The 19,529-nt window shown below is 45.8% G+C and overlaps 1 protein-coding gene across 2 annotated transcripts; it reads right to left on the reverse strand.

Moving 5' to 3' along the window:
• Positions 1 to 4,039: 4,039 nt before the first annotated feature.
• Positions 4,040 to 11,564, reverse strand: LOC134909941 (serine/threonine-protein kinase Sgk1). Of its 2 annotated transcripts, none has more exons than XM_063917371.1 (11): positions 11,134 to 11,564; positions 8,543 to 8,618; positions 8,077 to 8,152; positions 7,310 to 7,498; positions 7,037 to 7,168; positions 6,664 to 6,776; positions 6,220 to 6,343; positions 5,980 to 6,075; positions 5,715 to 5,870; positions 5,532 to 5,621; positions 4,040 to 5,142 (listed from the first exon to the last, which is right to left on the reverse strand). In XM_063917371.1, the coding sequence occupies exons 1-11, from the start codon at positions 11,165 to 11,167 to the stop codon at positions 4,975 to 4,977; spliced, it is 1,254 nt and encodes a 417-aa protein (XP_063773441.1). In that variant the 5' UTR covers positions 11,168 to 11,564; the 3' UTR covers positions 4,040 to 4,974. The 2 variants fall into 2 exon arrangements, with proteins under 2 accessions (XP_063773441.1, XP_063773440.1); XM_063917370.1 differs by lacking the exon at positions 11,134 to 11,564 and adding an exon at positions 8,740 to 8,920.
• Positions 11,565 to 19,529: the final 7,965 nt, after the last annotated feature.

A 19,529-nucleotide genomic window follows, 5' to 3' on the forward strand; every position in this document is an offset into this window, starting at 1 on the left:
ATGAGGGTGACAATGTAAGGGAGTCATATAGAGAACACTTTATTCAAAGCTACATTCATGTCAGAAATACTGTATGTTCACTTACTTAGTTGTTTAATGAATACGTCAACTTTTTTTGTTTGACACAAAGAAAACTGCAATCACGATCCCAAACATGCACAAGTAATGTATATAGCCATGCATGCAATCAATAGACAGTTCTTTAAGTGACCTGTGTCAGCTTGGCTATGCATTGCAGGATCTTCCCCGCCACAGGCAAAGCATAACCTCTGCTCTATGACCAAGACAGAACACTGCTTGCTGGTTCCAATGGGTGGTCTTCAGTATGCCGGCGGTCGGGCTCCCGGCGACCAGCATACCGGCGCCGTGAGCCCGACAGCCGGCATACGACACTTATTCTCCCTCGTGGGGGTCCACGACACTCCGGAGAATAAAATAGTGTCGCGCGCCACCGTGCCCGTAGCGTGGCGAGTGCAGCGAGCCCGCAAGGGGCTCATTTGCACTCGCCACACTGTCGGTAAGCCGGCGGTCGGGCTCCCGGCGCCGGTATGCTGGTCGCCGGGAGCCCGACCGCCGGCATATCGTAGTGAACCCGGTTCCAATATACCTCCAGCTGGATTCAGGTGGGGGTGAAATACAGTAATAATCAAGTTGATACACCAACCTGTTCCCATGTGATAGAATATAACCCACTTATAGTTTAATGACAAACACGGTCTTAGTTATGTTGAAATGACCAATATATGAGTCTACTAAAGTGACTTTACATGAGCAGGTTCGGATTTACTCGGTTCTTTACGCCAGAATTATCGCCATTTCTTATTTTCTGGATTTTTCTTATTGGCTACCCAAAACACGTGACGTCCGATAGCCAATAAGGAGATTCGGATAAATCAGAGTAAAACCGAACTCGCTCATCTCTACTTTATAGGCCGGATTCAGAGTTGGGACCAAAGCAAAAAATAAAAGTAATTGCACCTTAGTAAAACTTTAGTTGCACTGAAAGTTGGGCAGATTTTTAATGTGCAGATTCAGGTTTGAGATTGGTGTCCAAACTCAAATGTAAATTACTGTATATATAAAAAAAAAAAAAAAAAAAAGCTGTCCAGTATTTGTCTGCAAGCAAAAGCAACCAGTATTTACCTTGAATACAAACCAAAATATTTTTGCTTGTGTGAATGTGCACCCTTTTCATTATAATATGGGTTATTCCAGATACTACTTGCTTTTTTGGCTCCGTCCCAACTCAGAATCAGCCTCTATATGTACTGTCTATTAGCTATTTATTATGCTGTAAAAATAGTATGGTAAAATAACTGTGTTAATAAATCTTTAATGTGAAAATATAATCAGGGTTCCATGAAAGAACTGTGGGCCAAATGTATCAAGCCTTAAAAAGTGATAAAGTGGAGACCGATAAAGAGAGTGATAACGTACCAGCCAATCAGCTCAGTTTGCGTTTGAAAAATGACAGCTAGGAAGCGGATTGGCTGGTACTTTATAAGAAAAGAAAAAATAAATAAATATGTATAACAGCACATTAAGGGGGGTACACACGGCCTGATTCGGGCTCAGCGTAATGTGTGCTGAACCAGATGTGGGCTTAGCACACATCACAGCCGATGTCTGTACACATGCTGCAATGTGTGCTAGCCCGATCCTAACTAGACCGCAAGGTTCAATGAGAGCCTTGCGATCTAGCCAGATCTTGACTGCATGCAGTCAAGATCTGAGCCCGCGATAGAGACGTGCATCGCTATGTGGCCATACACACGGAGTGATCCGTGCTTCATTGCTAAGCAATTTAGTCAGAATGCTTAGAAATTAAGCAAAAATCTCTCCATGTGTACTCCCCTTTAGTAAAATAAATAAATAAATCAGGCAGTCTTGGCCTCATTGTATGTTAAGCACTATGTAATGTGCATTATTGCATGTGGGGTTTTGTATCAGGTAAATACACTGCTCAAAAAAATAAAGGGAACACTAAAATTACACATCCTAGATCTGAATGAATGAAATATTCTTATTAAATACTTTGTTCTTTACATAGTTGAATGTGCTGACAACAAAATCACACAAAAATGATCAATGGAAATCAAATGTATTAACCCATGGAGGTCTGGATTTGAAGTCACCCTCAAAATTAAAGTGGAAAAACACACTACAGGCTGATCCAACTTTGATGTAATGTCCTTAAAACAAGTCAAAATGAGGCTCAGTAGTGTGTGTGGCCTCCACGTGCCTGTATGACCTCCCTACAACCCAAACAAGTGGCTCAGGTAGTGCAGCTCATCCAGGATGGCACATCAATGCGAGCTGTGGCAAGAAGGTTTGCTGTGTCTGTCAGCGTAGTGTCCAGAGCATGGAGGCGCTACCAGGAGACATGCCAGTACATCAGGAGATGTGGAGGAGGCCATAGGAGGGCATCAACCCAGCAGCAGGACCGCTACCTCCACCTTTGTGCAAGGAGGAACAGGAGGAGCACTGCCAGTGCCCTGCAAAATGACCTCCAGCAAGCCACAAATGTGCATGTGTCAACTCAAACAATCAGAAACAAGACTCCATGAGGGTGGTATGAGGGCCCGATGTCCACAGGTGGGGGTTGTGCTTACAGCCCAACACAGTGCAGGACGTTTGGCATTTGCCAGAGAACACCAAGATTGGCAAATTTGCCACTGGCGCCCTGTGCTCTTCACAGATGAAAGCAGGTTCTCACTGAGCACATGTGACAGACGTGACAAAGTCTGGAGACGCCAAGGAGAACGTTCTGCTGCCTGCAACATCCTCCAGCATGACCGGTTTGGCAGTGGGTCAGTTATAGTGTGGGGTGGCATTTCTTTGGGGGCCGCACAGCCCTCCATGGGCTCGCCAGGGGTAGCCTGACTGCCATTAGGTAGAGATGAGATCTTCAGACCCCTTGTGAGACCATATGCTGGTGCGGTTGGCCCTGGGTTCCTCCTAATACAAGACAATGCTAGACCTCATGTGGCTGGAGTGTGTCAGCAGTTCCTGCAAGACGAAGGCATTGATGCTATGGACTGGCCCGCCCCTTCCCCAGACCTGAATCCAATTGGGACATCATGTCTCGCTCCATCCACTAACGCTACGTTGCACCACAGACTGTCCAGGAGTTGGCGGATGCTTTAGTCCAGGTCTGGGAGGAGATCCCTCAGGAGACCATCCGCCACCTCATCAAGAGCATGCCCAGGCATTGTAGGGAGGTCATTCAGGCACTTGGAGGCCACACACACTACTGAGCCTCATTTTGACTTGTTTTAAGAACATTACATCAAAGTTGTATCAGCCTGTAGTGTGTTTTTCCACTTTAATTTTGAGGGTGACTCCAAATCCAGACCTCCATGGGTTAATACATTTGATTTCAATTGATCATTTTTGTGTGATTTTGTTGTCAGCACATTCATCTATGTAAAGAACAAAGTATTTAATAAGAATATTTCATTCATTCAGATCTAGGATGTTTTATTTTAGTGTTCTTTATTTTTTTGAGCAGTGTATATTCCTTTGCTAGGCCATGAAGATAAAGGCCTGCTTTAATTAGACAAGTATTGTCAGCTCAGAATCAACTTAATGCCTAATCACATGACCCCATCAACCAGATTAATGCCCACAAAGCCATTTCCCATAAGGGGCACTAAACACTCTGTATATACCAGATGAGAGCCAGGAGCCATAAAGGGACACTTGTAAATTAGTTGCACAGCAATATCAGTACTAGTAACCCTCAGCAACCGGACATTATTATTATTATTATTATTAACAGTTTCTTTTATAGCGCAGCATATTCCGTTGCACTTTACAATTACATTGCAGGGTCGTCAACTGTACTAGGAACAATATTGTCAACAAGTAACTGGTTGCTAGAAGTTGCAGAATAATTTTATTGTGATCAAGTTCTCGTAAAACTTCTAATTCATGATTTGACTGCAAAATAGCGGAGGTCTAAACAGGTTATTGCTACAGTGTACGTTTTCTCTTGAACTTGACTCCTTTTTTCAGACAAATATAGAAAAGCTGCAGATAAGTTTTTAACATTTTATTGCAAACCCTTAGGTTTGGTCACAAAAGATACATTTCTCTTAATTACAGTACATTGGCATTATGTTTATCTCTTAGAAGTACATCTGTCAGTTTAAATATACAGCTCTTGTTTATGTACAATATACACAAAGATGGTCAGGAATGTCAAAAAATAACATAAATAATGTATTTTAAACCACATATTACAGCTTTGAACAACTAAATGTGGGGCATTTTGGTCCATAAAACCATTTCTAAAAATAGAAATCTGAATAGCAGCAATGCTTTTACTTCAAGCATTAATAAACAAAGATCTCTGCAAGCCAATGGCATTACACTTAGTTAGTACTATCTAAACAAAACAAGATTTACATTACATTTAGCTTCCACATATGGAAGAAAAAAGGTATAATGCCCCAGAATTAGTGTCACATTAAGGTGTGAGACAGCCACAGTTATACTGTGATAATCATCACACTCATACCATTGTTCACTTGTGAAACCAGAGTCGCCACACCCAAGAACCTCCATCTCTTGTGGACAATTCTCAGACTACACTGGATCTCTGAATTGAGAAAGGCACGTTGAAAAACAAAAACATACTACACAAATAAACTCCGATGCCTCTTCGTCTCCACTCTTCATACTGTATATTCCTCTGTCGGTGTACAAAGTCTAGGACCTGCATTCACACTTGCAGATCTGGTTCTTTAGACACTAGCTGTGAGTAACTCACTGCCTTGCCCATATTAAAGTCACTTTTCCCTCGTTGACTAAGCTCCACTGTGCGTTCTTCCAGAAAAACTGGTGGTATTGAAATTAAGGCTGTGATGCTGTCATGAAGGATGTGCAATACTTTTTTTTTTTCTTCTTAGGAAAAAAAAACCCTCGATCAAAGTGACTTGACTGATAATGGCCACAATAAAAGAGCATTACTCAAAGGAAAGATTCCATAGGTGGTGCATAGGAGAAGCCCATAAAAGCTTCTGCTGCCTCCTTAATGCTGGCTGTTATGAGGATGCTGTCAGGTGACTGACCAATTGAATTCGGAACTGGTTCTTCTGTGAATTCAGGATCAAAGTGTTGCAAATCACTTGGGCCACTCTGAAAAAAAAAAGGTGACAAGGAAAGATCAGAATATGCACTTGCAAATGAGGGTCACACTACAAGAGCATTCCAGCTAGGTTTGTGCCATGCTACCACAACATTTGCCAACCTGAGGCAATTACAGCTCTGCCTGTCAATTGTTTTGTATTTGTTTCCAGGCTTAAACAGCAATATAATGGACAGCTAGGAATATGTATAAATCCTTGTTCTGCCAGACTATTAAGTATAGTTCCTACTTTTATTAGTACAGTAGGAACATAGTATGCAATTCTTTACAGAACTAGAAACATTGTGATTTACAGCTAAATTAATAAGAAAACAAGCTCATCTAGGTTACTCCATAAACATTAAAAATAGAAAATGTCGTTATAATGCCTAACACTTACCACATTTGGGTTAAAAGGAGGGGTAATCTTCTTATTGATGAGATCATCCCAGTTAATTGGAGTGAAAAAGATGTGGTTCTTAATCTCCATCTGTCAGCAAAAGAGGAATTGGATTAGACCAACCAATCAAAAGTAATTAGACACGTGTTCGAGTATAAGCTCAGTGTGGGAATGTATACTTACAAAGTCATTCTTTGCACCAATTCTTTTAGTCCGATCTTTCTGCAGAAGACCTTCTAGAAGGTTTCTGGCTGAGTTGGTTATGTTTGGTTTCAGCTGTAGTGGTTTATTCAAGATGTTATCATACATTTCTGCTGTGTTTCGGCTGTAAAATGGTGGCTGTGGGAAAAAATAAATAATTTTAAATGGATGGCAAACACCACAACATTGACTTTAAACTCCAATTAATCACTTAAACAATGCAGTTTTGTATTATTTGGTTACTTACCAGGCCATACAGCATCTCGTACAAAACTGCTCCTAAACACCACCAGTCAACAGTCCTGTCATATGGCTGTTTGTGAAGAACTTCTGGTGCAAGGTACTGTACCAAAAAACAAAAACAGAGCCTATTAGAGAGTGTGGCAAGTCATACAGGGGTGGTACAGGTACAGTCCAGTCTCCTGGTACAGGTACAGTCCAGGAGAATGAAGAAAATAAGATACAAATACATAAAAAAAAGACATACCTCAGGTGTGCCACAGAAAGTAGAGGTTGTGCCATTGGGCTCAATGTTCTCTTTACAAAGTCCAAAATCAGTTAGAACAATGTGTCCTTGTGAATCCAGTAATATGTTTTCAGGTTTCAAGTCTCTGCAAAGAAAAACGCAGATTTACGTAAGATATTTGCGGTATCAAAAATGCTATTGCATCAGCTCTCAACCATGAAGTGGCAAAAGACAACTAGTGGTTTTCATTCCAACATGCGTTGTTCACACAATAGCCTGCGCCAGGTTTACCAACCTACCCTGACATTACAGAAACTTGGGCTGGTAGGAAGTCTTAGGGACTGTGGGACTTGTCTTATTCTGAATGTTATGGAGTAGGTCTGAGTGAAAGGCTATACCTTTGTTGGTATATAACTGGTAATACCACAATATGCTTTAAAATACACGCATTGCTATAGAGCTTACCTATAAACAATATTCAGAGAATGCAAGTATCCCAGTGCACTGGCAATTTCAGCTGCATAGAATCGAGCTCGAGGTTCCAGGAAGCAACGTTCTCTCTGGAGATGGTAGAATAGCTGCAGGGGAAAACAGAAATAAAGATGTATTTAAAAAAAAAAAAATGCTAACAGCTGTGTAAAACACAATCCATTAGTAACGGCATGCACCGCAAGTAAAACAATGGCTGGAAATCACTAGTTTATCAGCAGAATCTTAAACCTTGGCAGCCTTCAAGGAAATGCTAAATAAAGTTACTTTCTAGTTCCTAACTTGATTTCTCCATAATAAAACAGATGGCAATGTTATGTTTAATTTGCTCCATGGAATGTCTTCTTACCTCTCCACCATTGATGTAATCCAGAATAAAGTATAATCTGCTGGCCGTCTGGAAAGAGAAGTGGAGCCCAACCAGGAAAGGATGTTTCACATTTTTTAACAGTACGTTACGTTCAGACATTATGTGTTTCTCCTAAAATGAAGAATATTGCGGTTAGTATTATAATGTTGAAAGTCTGATATACTGGGCAGAATGCATTACATAGGAAAAACAGATTTCAGAAAGGCCTGTATTAGTCATTGGGAGAAACAAAGACATGCATAGCATAATTACCTCTTTTTTCTTGAGAATTGCTTTCTTCTGTAAGACTTTAACTGCGTAGAATTTCTCATCGGCTTTGTGTCTCGCTAAAAGTACTTTTCCAAAGCTTCCCTTCCCAATGATTTTTAAGAACTGAAAGTCAGATGGCTTTGCTTGTGGGTTTGATGAAGGACCAAGGTTGATTTGTTGGGATGGGCTTGGCTGGAGGAGGAAAAAAACAAAACAAACAATTCAGTTACTGAAGTTGCAATAGGCTGCACAACAATAACAATTTAAAGTTACTAGATGAAAACTTTAAGAAACCCAGGCCACTTAAGCCAGTCCCACTCCCTATTATACTGGCGACAGTGCTGCAGGAAACAGACAAGTGACAGGGAGCCTTCTGAGAGCAGAGGGCTCTGGGCATCCACTTAATATAGCTCTGCCCTAGAATCCATGTATTATATTTAGCAGGCCAGATACAGTATAATGCAGTTGCAGATCATATGCACATACTTTTAAAAGCTCCTTGTGCATTTACATTTAGGTGTCTATTTATTAAGCCTTGGATGGAGATAAAGTCACTGGAGATAAAGCACCAACCAATCAACTACTAACTGCCATTTTCCAAACCCAGCCTGTTACATGGTAGTTAGGAGCTGATTGGCTGGGACTTTATCTCCATCAAAGGCTTAGTAAATAGACCCCTTAGTCAGTTAAAGGACATATTGCAGCTAGAAAAAAATAAAATAAAAAAAATGTTAAATAAGATCTTATCTACAGCCATTATGGGTACTTACTGGGGGAGAGGAATTTCCATTCAGTAATTCTGGCTCTTGAGCTTGAGAAATATTCAAGATAGATTGCACTTCAGGACTGAAATAGGAGGAAAAAACAAACCATTACCACCACAGAGAGACCACAACATTCACCAGTAAAGGGCAGCTATGTACTACACAGACTACAGCTATATTAATCATTTCATCTTACACTAGCTTTTGCCCACAACGCTAACTTAGTGAGTAGTTCTCACTGTGCAATCAGACTTTACATTTCTTCCTAGACTTTTATAAAATGCACTAGGAGCCCTGTCTGACATGTACAGCGCACTTATCTACAGGTGTCACTGCAGACTGCATAGAACACGAATGATACCCTGGGTAATGATTACATCAGTAGCGATATTCATATAGTACTGTACTCCCAACACAACTCAGCTAAAAGTGATTTACATTTAAACATACAGGATCCAGTAATAGCACTTACTGCTTGCAGGCGTAGCTGTTGGTGGAGATCTTCTGAATGAAGTCATTGAGTCCCATCCTCCTCTGTTTCATGAAAGCTGTAAAACATAACACAGAAGCGCTCAGTACTCAGTATTCGCAGCATCTGTCCCCAGCACCCAGCAAGCATCCCCGGTTAGATCCCGCACACAGACAGGGATAGGAGCTCCAGCCACTCACCGATGAGTATTGCTACCATGCCCCTCATTTTAGAGTAAGTCAGCGCGGTGGGTGCGGAGTCTGTCTTTACTGTCATAGTAGCTCTGGGTATAATAATAAATCCGTGACTGCCGGGATAATAATCCACCAAGTAAATTGGATCCTACAGCTCCAGCAGCACAGGCAGCGTCTACTGAGTCAGCGGCGCAGAACAGGGCTTATATAGGGGATGAGCTGGTGGGCGGGGCTGGCAGCCAGCGACAAGGCTGGCACAGGATCAGGGCGACCAGATCTGGCCGGGGTCAGTCTGCCGGCGCCTCGCCCGGCTCCGCCCCTCGTCCGTTCACTGACGTAAAAAAGGGCGGGGCCTCGCTGTCTTCTCCTTCGGAGTCAGACTGAGGGAGGGTGAGGAGGTGGTAGAACTTTATGTACAGTACTGATTGACCGAGTGCAGCCGCCGTCACCGGGCATCCTGTACCCAGGAGGGGAGCGGGCACCGCTAGCAGCAGTCAGCCTGGGTGCAGGGCACGTGTCTCCGCTACCTGAGCTCCGTCTTCCACTAGCTGCTCACAGCTCATCCCTATCGTGCGGCAGTGCATAATGCACACTAATGTCTGCAGCGCCTGATGCACCCTGTATGCTGTGTGATATACAATGTATAGGGGCCCCGGTGACTGCACGCTGTATACTGTGTAATATACAATGTTGAGGGGCCCCGGTAACTGCACACTGTGTGATATACACCGCTGCTGCACAGTGCACACTGACCCGTCACAGCGCAGCAATGACACCCAAGCGATGCAACACACACACACTACTAGTCATACAAAAAATGGAAAAATAGGCAGCGCTGCAAATGAAGTGATTGGAATACATTTTAAAGTTCATTCCAATCACTTCATTTGCAGCGCTGCCTATTTCTCAATTTTCTGTATATCTTCAGGAGTGACTTTCCTGGTCTCTTAGCAGCTGCTTGGTGCAGCAACTATTGAGCGCCTGTTCTTGATAAGAAGTTTTTTTTGCATCTACACTACTAGTCATGTTCACTTGAGGGTGCTATGCCGGCAGCAGCGGGTACAGGGGGGCAGCTGTATTATCATCATCACCCACACAGCGGCTCCCTCATAGTACTATGAGGCAGACGGTGCTTCCCCGCTCACACAGCAGGTGTCCCTCCAACGCAGCCCGGCTCCCACTCCTCCTCTCCCCCGCACAGCACATGTCTCTCCCATGGACGTCACACTGAGTGAGCTGAGGGAGTCCCTGCGGGGGGTGTGCACAGGGGAGACGGGGCTGCCAACCCTCTGCCTGAGGCTCTGGCTGCACAGCGCTCCTGTCACATGCGGATCAGCTGTTCGGTTACTGTGTGTGCGGCTGTGACGCCGTGTTCCCGTGACTATATAACGCTGCCTATCATTGCATAGTACAGCCGCAGTAGTGTCTGCAGTACATGTGCCCCGGCTCCAGCAGGCACCGAGCACACGGCGGGCAATAAGCGGCCTCCAGCTTCTAGCACCGCTATGGGTACAGTGAGAGCCTGCTGCTGCAGGAATGCACCAGGCAACCACCAGGGGGCGCTAGAAGTCATTTTAAATATAAACAGTTTCTGAAAATAAAGTATCGACATTTAAACAAATTTGAAAATAAAAAACAAACCAAAAATCCTAGTAATTACGCTCATATGTTCCCACTGACTTCAGAGTGATCTGAGATAGTCTAGGTCTTACATTCTAATAAACCACAAATAATGCCTTTCGCTGGGATTATAAATATGATTGAATGAAATCTGAAGTCTATATCCCATGAACATGCACCGATTTGGGATAAGAGTCATGATACTCTGATTAAATAAACAATAGTTAATCCATACATAAGATCTCTTACATGTCTGAAGAACAAGTGTGTGACCTCGGAAATCTGGACACAACTCACAAAGAACAATTATTTTTACTGGGAAACCAATCTGTAATAAACAAATGTAAATATAGTTTCCAAAATGTTATCTGTCAGATATCAATCAGCTGTAAGCAGCATCAGCTGCCACCTCCGCCCAGTCACCGGAATGCCTACACAATGCTAATCCAATAAAACGATTACAGACATCACACAGCTGGGGAGATGGGGCTGGCGGAAGCCACTCTCCATCAGGTCTCTATGCAGACCATCGTGCTCTCACTTATAGAACTCGTCTACAAGCCACTGAGAACATTAGTATAAGGTCCCCTGTCTGAGTAATACCACCAACACACACATATTATCTCTCTCTCTATATATGTGTGTATCTTCCAATATATAGTGCCCAATCTGGGGGTCAGAGCCAGTGCACAGCAGTACTGGCCCCATAACTTGTATACTCTTCTAAAAGCAGAAGGTCATTATATAGGTCCCAGAGTTGCAGCCTATAGAAGAACCTACCTTTCAAAGGGGACTTGTCTGCCTTAGTTCTCATGCTGAAGTTCAGCAGCAGCGGTCATATAGTAATCCCCAGGCTGAGTGGTATATGCAGGCAGAGTGGAGAGAGAAAAGCCTCTCCTGTACTACAGCCGGCAGCTTTATCACCTGCAGCAGCAGCAGCGCTGATTAGCATAGGGCAGATAAGTGTATAGCTCTGCCCACTGTAGCATCACAGTCCAAGAGTCAGCAATCAGTAAGCGGTGTCTGATCTGACAGCGTGCGGGTATATCCAGTCATTACCCCCTGGCTGAGCTGCTTCCACCTGGGTCCCCCTACTATGTATCAGCAGCGCTGGGACGGGGTGTGAGAGGGAAGTCTGTCTCCCCGAGAGGCAGCTGTGTGCTGGCGCCGAGGTCAGATGCTCTCCCTCTGACTGGTGTCATCAGACTAGACTGGCTTCCCATCCCGGCCGGATAGCTAGAGGGTGGAGCAGGCGCCCCCTGTCCAGCACTGCCACCTACTAAGCATTTCCTAACAGGAAAAATACATTTTTCAGCCTTCCTGTCAGCGTAATCCTATTCGGTGACCCCATACATTACTATTTTGACATGAACAAAGCTGAATGAACTTCAACATTGTTTTTGTTACACTCATAACACACATTTCTACAGGCGTGTATGTAATTTTCCCAATCCCACATAAAACGTAAAGTATTAAATACAGTATTCCAGTCAGGTCCCCGGCCTGGTTATGGCTAAAACCAAGTTGGGGAAAGGACCTCTGATGTCACCAGGGGGAGGAGCAAGCTCTGAACAGGGTACCCAAAACGCTTCAGGCTCGGTGGCTCCCTCCACTCCAATTCGCTCGCCACCGGGTTACTAGAAGGGAGTGGTTGGGGGTGTGGATATTTAAAAGTATTATCCTGCTATCCTAGCTCCTTCCCCCAGTGTCGGACTGGGGCATATAGGGCCCAGCGGGAAAATGCAGTGGTAGGGGGCCATGTTTAGGGGTGTGGCTAGTCCACAGAGGGGGTGTGGCCTGCCACATCATTGGCTTGACTAACCATTAGAGAGTGCAACATCTGGGCCCCTTCATAAGTATATACAGTAAATTCAGCTGCTGCATGCATGATAATGTACCAGATTAATAACAGCAATGCACTGTAGAAAATATACCATATTCCAGTATAAGGTAACATATGTATAATGAATAATTCAAGTGCACAGTCTGGAACCTGATCCTTAGAGCAGGAGGTGGGCCCCCAGGCAGCGGGGCCCACCGGTGGTTTCCCCTGTACCCCTGTGGGCCAGCCCAAGCCTGCCTCCCCATGACATCAGAGGTCCTTTAGCCCACTTGATTCTAGCATCTACCCTATAAGGCACTTAGATATTTCACCATCTTATTAAGGGTCTACTTAGTGCAGAATATTTAATTATCTCTGATATTTATGTCTCTCTCTGAGATTAACTGAGCAGATATATTACTATTTAATACAATTTTATATATTTATTTCATTTATTTATATTGAGTATATACAATTAAATGTTACATTATATCTAATACAATATCTACTTACCATCTCACTCTAAAGATAGGTATATACTATACGATACATAGCCGATTTTGTGCTCATCACATCCGATGTTGCGATGTGACGGACAACATGGTGCACTTACATTACGCATGTAATTGAGAGGTTCCCAAACTGTGTGCCTACGCACCCTGGGGTGCCACAGGTTGGTGGTTCAGGACCTAATCAAATTATTTATAAGCAAAACCAGTGCCAGTGGCTGCCAATCATGAAATATGTGGACGGGTTCGGTATGATTTACCGGTGGCCTAGATGCATGGCGTCAGTATACCGACAACGGCATCCTGGCCAACAGTATGCCGGCAGCAGAGCAAGTGTAAAGAGTCCCCTCATGGGCTCACTGCGCTCACCATGCTGTGAGCTTGGTGGCTCGCTGCGCTCACCGCAGGTTCCCACTCTATGGGTGTTGTGGACAACTAAGCGTGGGAATAGTCCTGTTTGGCCGGGAATTCCAGCTGCCGGCATGGCCAGCTGTCCGGATTCGGGTGTCGCTATCCTGAACGCCGGGATCCCGACAACTGGCAACTTAAACATATACCGTGTGGACAATCGGAAGCACAGGATGACAGGTAGGCACAGTTTACTTTTTTTCCAAATAATAAGATTTTACTTACCGATAAATCTATTTCTCGTAGTCCGTAGTGGATGCTGGGGACTCCGTCAGGACCATGGGGATTAGCGGCTCCGCAGGAGACAGGGCACAAAACTAAAGCTTTAGGATCAGGTGGTGTGTACTGGCTCCTCCCCCCATGACCCTCCTCCAAGCCTCAGTTAGGATACTGTGCCCGGACGAGCGTACACAATAAGGAAGGATATTGAATCCCGGGTAAGACTCATACCAGCCACACCAATCACACCGTATAACTTGTGATCTAAACCCAGTTAACAGTATGACAAACGTAGGAGCCTCTGAACAGACGGCTCACAACAATAACAACCCGATTTTTTTGTAACAATAACTATGTACAAGTATTGCAGACAATCCGCACTTGGGATGGGCGCCCAGCATCCACTACGGACTACGAGAAATAGATTTATCGGTAAGTAAAATCTTATTTTCTCTGACGTCCTAAGTGGATGCTGGGGACTCCGTCAGGACCATGGGGATTATACCAAAGCTCCCAAACGGGTGGGAGAGTGCGGATGACTCTGCAGCAGCGAGTGAGAGAACTCCAGGTCCTCCTCAGCCAGGGTGTGCCCCTGACCAAGTAGCAGCTCGGCAAAGTTGTAAAGCCGAGACCCCTCGGGCAGTCGCCCAAGATGAGCCCACCTTCCTTGTGGAATGGGCATTTATATATTTTGGCTGTGGCAGTCCTGCCACAGAATGTGCAAGCTGAATTGTACTACACATTCAACTAGCAATCGTCTGCTTAGAAGCAAGAGCACCCAGTTTTTTGGGTGCATACAGGATAACAGCAAGTCAGTTTTCCTGACTCCAGCCGTCCTGGAAATCTATATTTTCAGGGCCCTGACAACATCTAGCAACTTGGAGTCCTCCAAGTCTCTAGTAGCCGCAGGTACCACAATAAGCTGGTTCAGATGAAACGCTGACACCACCTTAGGGAGAAACTGGGGACGAGTCCGCAGCTCTGCCCTGTCCGAATGGACAATCAGATATGGGCTTTTGTGAGACAAAGCCGCCAATTCTGACACTCGCCTGGCCGAGGCCAGGGCCAACATCATGGTCACTTTCCATGTGAGATATTTCAAATCCACAGATTTGAGCGGTTTAAACCAACGTGATTTGAGGAATCCCAGGACTACGTTGAGATCCCACAGTGCCACTGGAGGCACAAAAGGGGGTTGTATATGCAGTACTCCCTTGTCAAATTTCTGGACTTCAGGAACTGAAGCCAATTCTTTCTGGAAGAAAATCGACAGGGCCGAAATTTGAACCTTAATGGACCCCAATTTGAGGCCCATAGACACTCCTGTTTGCAGGAAATGCAGGAATCGACCGAGTTGAAATTTCTTCGTGGGGCCTTCCTGGCCTCACACCACGCAACATATTTTCGCCACATGTGGTGATAATGTTGTGCGGTCACCTCCTTCCTGGCTTTGACCAGGGTAGGAATGACCTCTTCCGGAATGCCTTTTTCCCTTAGGATCCGGCGTTCAACCGCCATGCCGTCAAACGCAGCCGCGGTAAGTCTTGGAACAGACATGGTACTTGCTGAAGCAAGTCCCTTCTTATCGGCAGAGGCCCTGAGTCCTCTGTGAGCATCTCTTGAAGTTCCGGGTACCAAGTCCTTCTTGGCCCATCCGGAGCCACGAGTATAGTTCTTACTCCTCTACGTCTTATAATTCTCAGTACCTTTGGTATGAGAAGCAGAGGAGGGAACACATACACCGACTGGTACACCCATGGTGTTACCAGAACGTCCACAGCTATTGCCTGAGGGTCTCTTGACCTGGCGCAATACCTGTCCAGTTTTTTGTTCAGGCGGGACGCCATCATGTCCACCTTTGGTCTTTCCCAACGGTGCACAATCATGTGGAAAAAACTTCTCGATGAAGTCCCCACTCTCCCGGGTGGAGGTCGTGCTGAGGAAGTCTGCTTCCCAGTTGTCCACTCCCGGAATGAAAACTGCTGACAGTGCTATCACATGATTTTCCGCCCAGCGAAGAATCCTTGCAGTTTCTGCCATTGTCCTCCTGCTTCTTGTGCCGCCCTGTCTGTTTACGTGGGCGACTGCCGTGATGTTGTCCCACTGGATCAGTACCGGCTGACCTTGAAGCAGAGGTCTTGCTAAGCTTAGAGCATTGTAAATTGCTCTTAGCTCCAGTATATTTATGCGGAGAGAAGTCCCCAGACTTGATCACACTCCCTGGAAATTTTTTCCCTGTGTGACAGCTCCCCAGCCTTTCAAGCTGGAATCCGTGGTCACCAGGACCCAGTCCTGAATGCATAACTGTGGCTCTTTAGTAGATGAGCACTCTGCAGCCACCACAGAAGAGACACCCTTGTCCTTGGAGACAGGGTTATCCGCTGATGCATCTGAAGATGCGATCCGGACCATTTGTCCAGCAGATCCCACTGAAAAGTTCTTGTGTGAAATCTGCCGAATGGAATCGCTTCGTAAGAAGCCACCATTTTTCCCAGGACCCTTGTGCAATGATGCACTGACACTTTTCCTGGTTTTTGGAGGTTCCTGACTAGCTCGGAAAACTCTCTGGCTTTCTCCTCCGGGAGAAACACCTTTTTCTGGACTGTGTCCAGAATCATCCCTAGGGACAGCAGACGTGTCGTCGGAGACAGCTGCGATTTTGGAATATTTAGAATCCACCCGTGCTGTCGTAGAACTACTTGAGATAGTGCTACTCAGACCTCCAACTGTTCTCTGGACCTTGCCCTTATCAGGAGATCGTCCAAGTAAGGGATAATTAAGACGCCTTTTCTTTGAAGAAGAATCATCATTTCGGCCATTACCTTGGTAAAGACCCGGGGTGCCGTGGACAATCCAAACGGCAGCGTCTGAAACTGATAGTGACAGTTTTGTACCACGAACCTGAGGTACCCTTTGTGAGAAGGGCAAATTTGGACATGGAGGTAAGCATCCTTGATGTCCAGGGACACCATATAGTCCCCTTCTTCCTGGTTCGCTATCACTGCTCTGAGTGACTCCATTTAGAATAGGTCTCACCTAGCCGTCTGGCTTAAGTACCACAATATAGTGTGGAATAATACCCCTTTACTTGTTGTAGGAGGGGTACTTTGATTATCCCCTGCTGGGAATACAGCTTGTGAATTGTTTCCAATACTGCCTCCCTGTCGGAGGTAGACGTTGGTAAAGCAAACTTCAGGAACCTGCGAGGGGGAGACGTCTCGAATTTCCAATCTGTACCCCTGGGATACTACTTGTAGGATCCAGGGGTCCACTTGCGAGTGAGCCCACTGCGTGCTGAAACTCTTGAGACGACCCCCCACCGCACCTGTTTGTACGGCCCCAGCGTCATGCTGAGGACTTGGCAGAAGCGGTGGAAGGCTTCTGTTCCTGGGAATGGGCTGCCTGCTGCAGTCTTCTTCCCTTACCTCTATCCCTGGGCAGATATTATGGGGACGAAAGGACTGAGGCTGAAAAGACTATGTCTTTTTCTGCTGAGATGTGACTTGGGGTAAAAAAGGTGGATTTTCTAGCTGTTGCCGTGGCCACCAGGTCCGATGGACCGACCCCAAATAACTCCTCCCCTTTATACGGCAATACTTCCATGTGCCGTTTGGAATCTGCATCACCTGACCACTGTCGTGTCCATAAACATCGTCTGGCAGATATGGACATCGCACTTACTCTTGATGCCAGAGTTTCGCATATATAGAAATGCATCTTTTAAATGCTCTATAGTCAATAAAATACTGTCCCTGTCAAGGGTATCAATATTTCCAGTCAGGGAATCCGACCAAGCCACCCCAGCGCTGCCCATCCAGGCTGAGGCGATCGCTGGTCGCAGTATAACACCAGTATGTGTGTATATACTTTTTAGGATATTTTCCAACCTCCTATCAGTTGGCTCCTTGAGGGCGTCCGTATCTGGAGACGGTAACGCCACTTGTTTTTATAAGCGTGTGAGCGCCTTATCCACCCTAAGGTGTGTTTCCCAACGCGCCATAACTTCTGGCGGGAAAGGGTATACCGCCAATAATTTTCTATCGGGGGAAACCCACGCATCATCACACACTTCATTTAATTTATCTGATTCAGGAAAAACCACATGTAGTTTTTTCACACTCCACATAATACCCTTTTTTGTGGTACTTGTAGTATCAGAAATATGTAACATCTCCTTCATTGCCCTTAACAAGTAACGTGTGGCCCTAAAGGAAAATACGTTTGTTTCTTCACCGTCGACACTGGAGTCAGTGTCCGTGTGAGGTAAAAGGACGTTTTAACGCCCCTGACGGTGTTTTAGACGCCTGGACAGGTACTAATTGGTTTGCCGGCCGTCTCATGTCGTCAACCGACCTTGCAGCGTGTTGACATTATCACGTAATTCCTTAAATAAGCCATCCATTCCGGTGTCGACTCCCTAGAGAGTGACATCACCATTACCGGCAATTGCTCCGCCTCCTCACCAACATCGTCCTCATACATGTCGACACACAAGTACCGACACACAGCACACACACAGGGAATGCTCTGATAGAGGACAGGACCCCACTAGCCCTTTGGGGAGACAGAGGGAGAGTTTGCCAGCACACACCAAAAACGCTATATTATACAGGGACAACCTTTATATAAGTGTTTTTCCCTTATAGCATTTTAATATATATATACATATCGCCAAATAAGTGCCCCCCCTCTCTGTTTTAACCCTGTTTCTGTAGTGCAGTGCAGGGGAGAGCCTGGGAGCCTTCCCACCAGCATTTCTGTGAGGGAAAATGGCGCTGTGTGCTGAGGAGAATAGGCCCCGCCCCCTTTTCGGCGGGCTTCTTCTCCCGTTTTTCTGAGACCTGGCAGGGGTTAAATACATCCATATAGCCTCCAGGGGCTATATGTGATGTATTTTTAGCCAGAATAAGGTATTATACATTGCTGCCCAGGGCGCCCCCAGCAACGCCCTGCACCCTCCGTGACCGTTGGTGTGAAGTGTGTGACAACAATGGCGCACAGCTGCAGTGCTGTGCGCTACCTTCATGAAGACTGAAAAGCCTTCTGCCGCCGGTTTCTGGACCTTCAATCTTCAGCATCTGCAAGGGGGGTCGGCGGCGCGGCTCCGGGACGAACCCCAGGGTGAGACCTGTGTTCCGACTCCCTCTGGAGCTAATGGTGTCCAGTAGCCTAAGAAGCCAATCCATCCTGCACGCAGGTGAGTTGAACTTCTCTCCCCTAAGTCCCTCGATGCAGTGAGCCTGTTGCCAGCAGGACTCACTGAAAATAAGAAACCTAAAAACTTTTTCTAAGCAGCTCCTTAAGAGAGCCACCTAGATTGCACCCTGCTCGGACGGGCACAAAAACCTAACTGAGGCTTGGAGGAGAGTCATGGGGGGAGGAGCCAGTACACACCACCTGATCCTAAAGCTTTAGTTTTGTGCCCTGTCTCCTGCGGAGCCGCTAATCCCCATGGTCCTGACGGAGTCCCCAGCATCCACTTAGGACGTCAGTGAAATAATAATAAACTTTTATCCTACATTGATACTGTAGGCATTGGCGTTTCTATAATGGGTACAGTGTGTGCGGTGCACACGGGCCCCTGAGTCCCGGGGGGAGGGGGGCCACACCACACACATTGCACCCATTTCTCCTATACTTACCTTTCCGGAGTTCATCGCTGACCGTGTGTGGGCCCCCTCCTCTCCCGTAGCCGTCGCGCCGCTGCTACAGCGCATGCACAGGACTCAGAAATAATGGTGCAGTGGGCATTTTTCGGAGTCCTGCGCATCCGCTGTAGACTCTGGTACTGTGCCAGAGTCTAGAGCGCTCAGAGCGCTAGCAGCAGCGTGGCGGCTACGGGAGAGGAGGGGGCCCACACACGGAGTCAGCACATGGGTCCCCTCCTCTCTAGGGACGCCCCTGACTGTAGGGCACCGTGATTCAGGAAAGCTTTGGAACCATTAATGTAATGATATATCGTGGTCATATGGTGGATCGTGCAGTGTGCAAGTCGCTGATGTGTGTACCCAGCCTGAGGGGTCAATCCTATTAGGTGCAAATTGGGTCTTGTCAGAAATCTAGCACCATGAATGCTTTTGCAATTCAATTCCAAACATTGCATTTGCATTTGTTTGTGCCTAGACCCCTGTACAGGTGAAAAAGTAGGAAAAATATTTATTTGAAGGTAGAAATGTCAGGACACAGAGCAGAACCTCTTCTAATGAATAATCATGCAC

This window comes from Pseudophryne corroboree, chromosome 4 (assembly GCF_028390025.1).
Source record: "Pseudophryne corroboree isolate aPseCor3 chromosome 4, aPseCor3.hap2, whole genome shotgun sequence".
Classification (NCBI taxonomy): domain Eukaryota; kingdom Metazoa; phylum Chordata; class Amphibia; order Anura; family Myobatrachidae; genus Pseudophryne; species Pseudophryne corroboree.

What these genes read in the sequence shown, in the direction of transcription:
- LOC134909941 (XM_063917370.1), bottom strand. Translation starts at nt 8,815, where the DNA reads ATGACAGTAAAGACAGACTCCGCACCCACCGCGCTGACTTACTCTAAA. An exon ending in ATGGAAATTCCTCTCCCCCA is followed by an intron (nt 7,499 to 8,076) that starts GTAAGTACCCAT and finishes TTCCTCCTCCAG; the next exon opens with CCAAGCCCATCCCAACAAAT. An exon ending in TCTCTGAATATTGTTTATAG is followed by an intron (nt 6,344 to 6,663) that starts GTAAGCTCTATA and finishes TTTTCTTTGCAG; the next exon opens with AGACTTGAAACCTGAAAACA.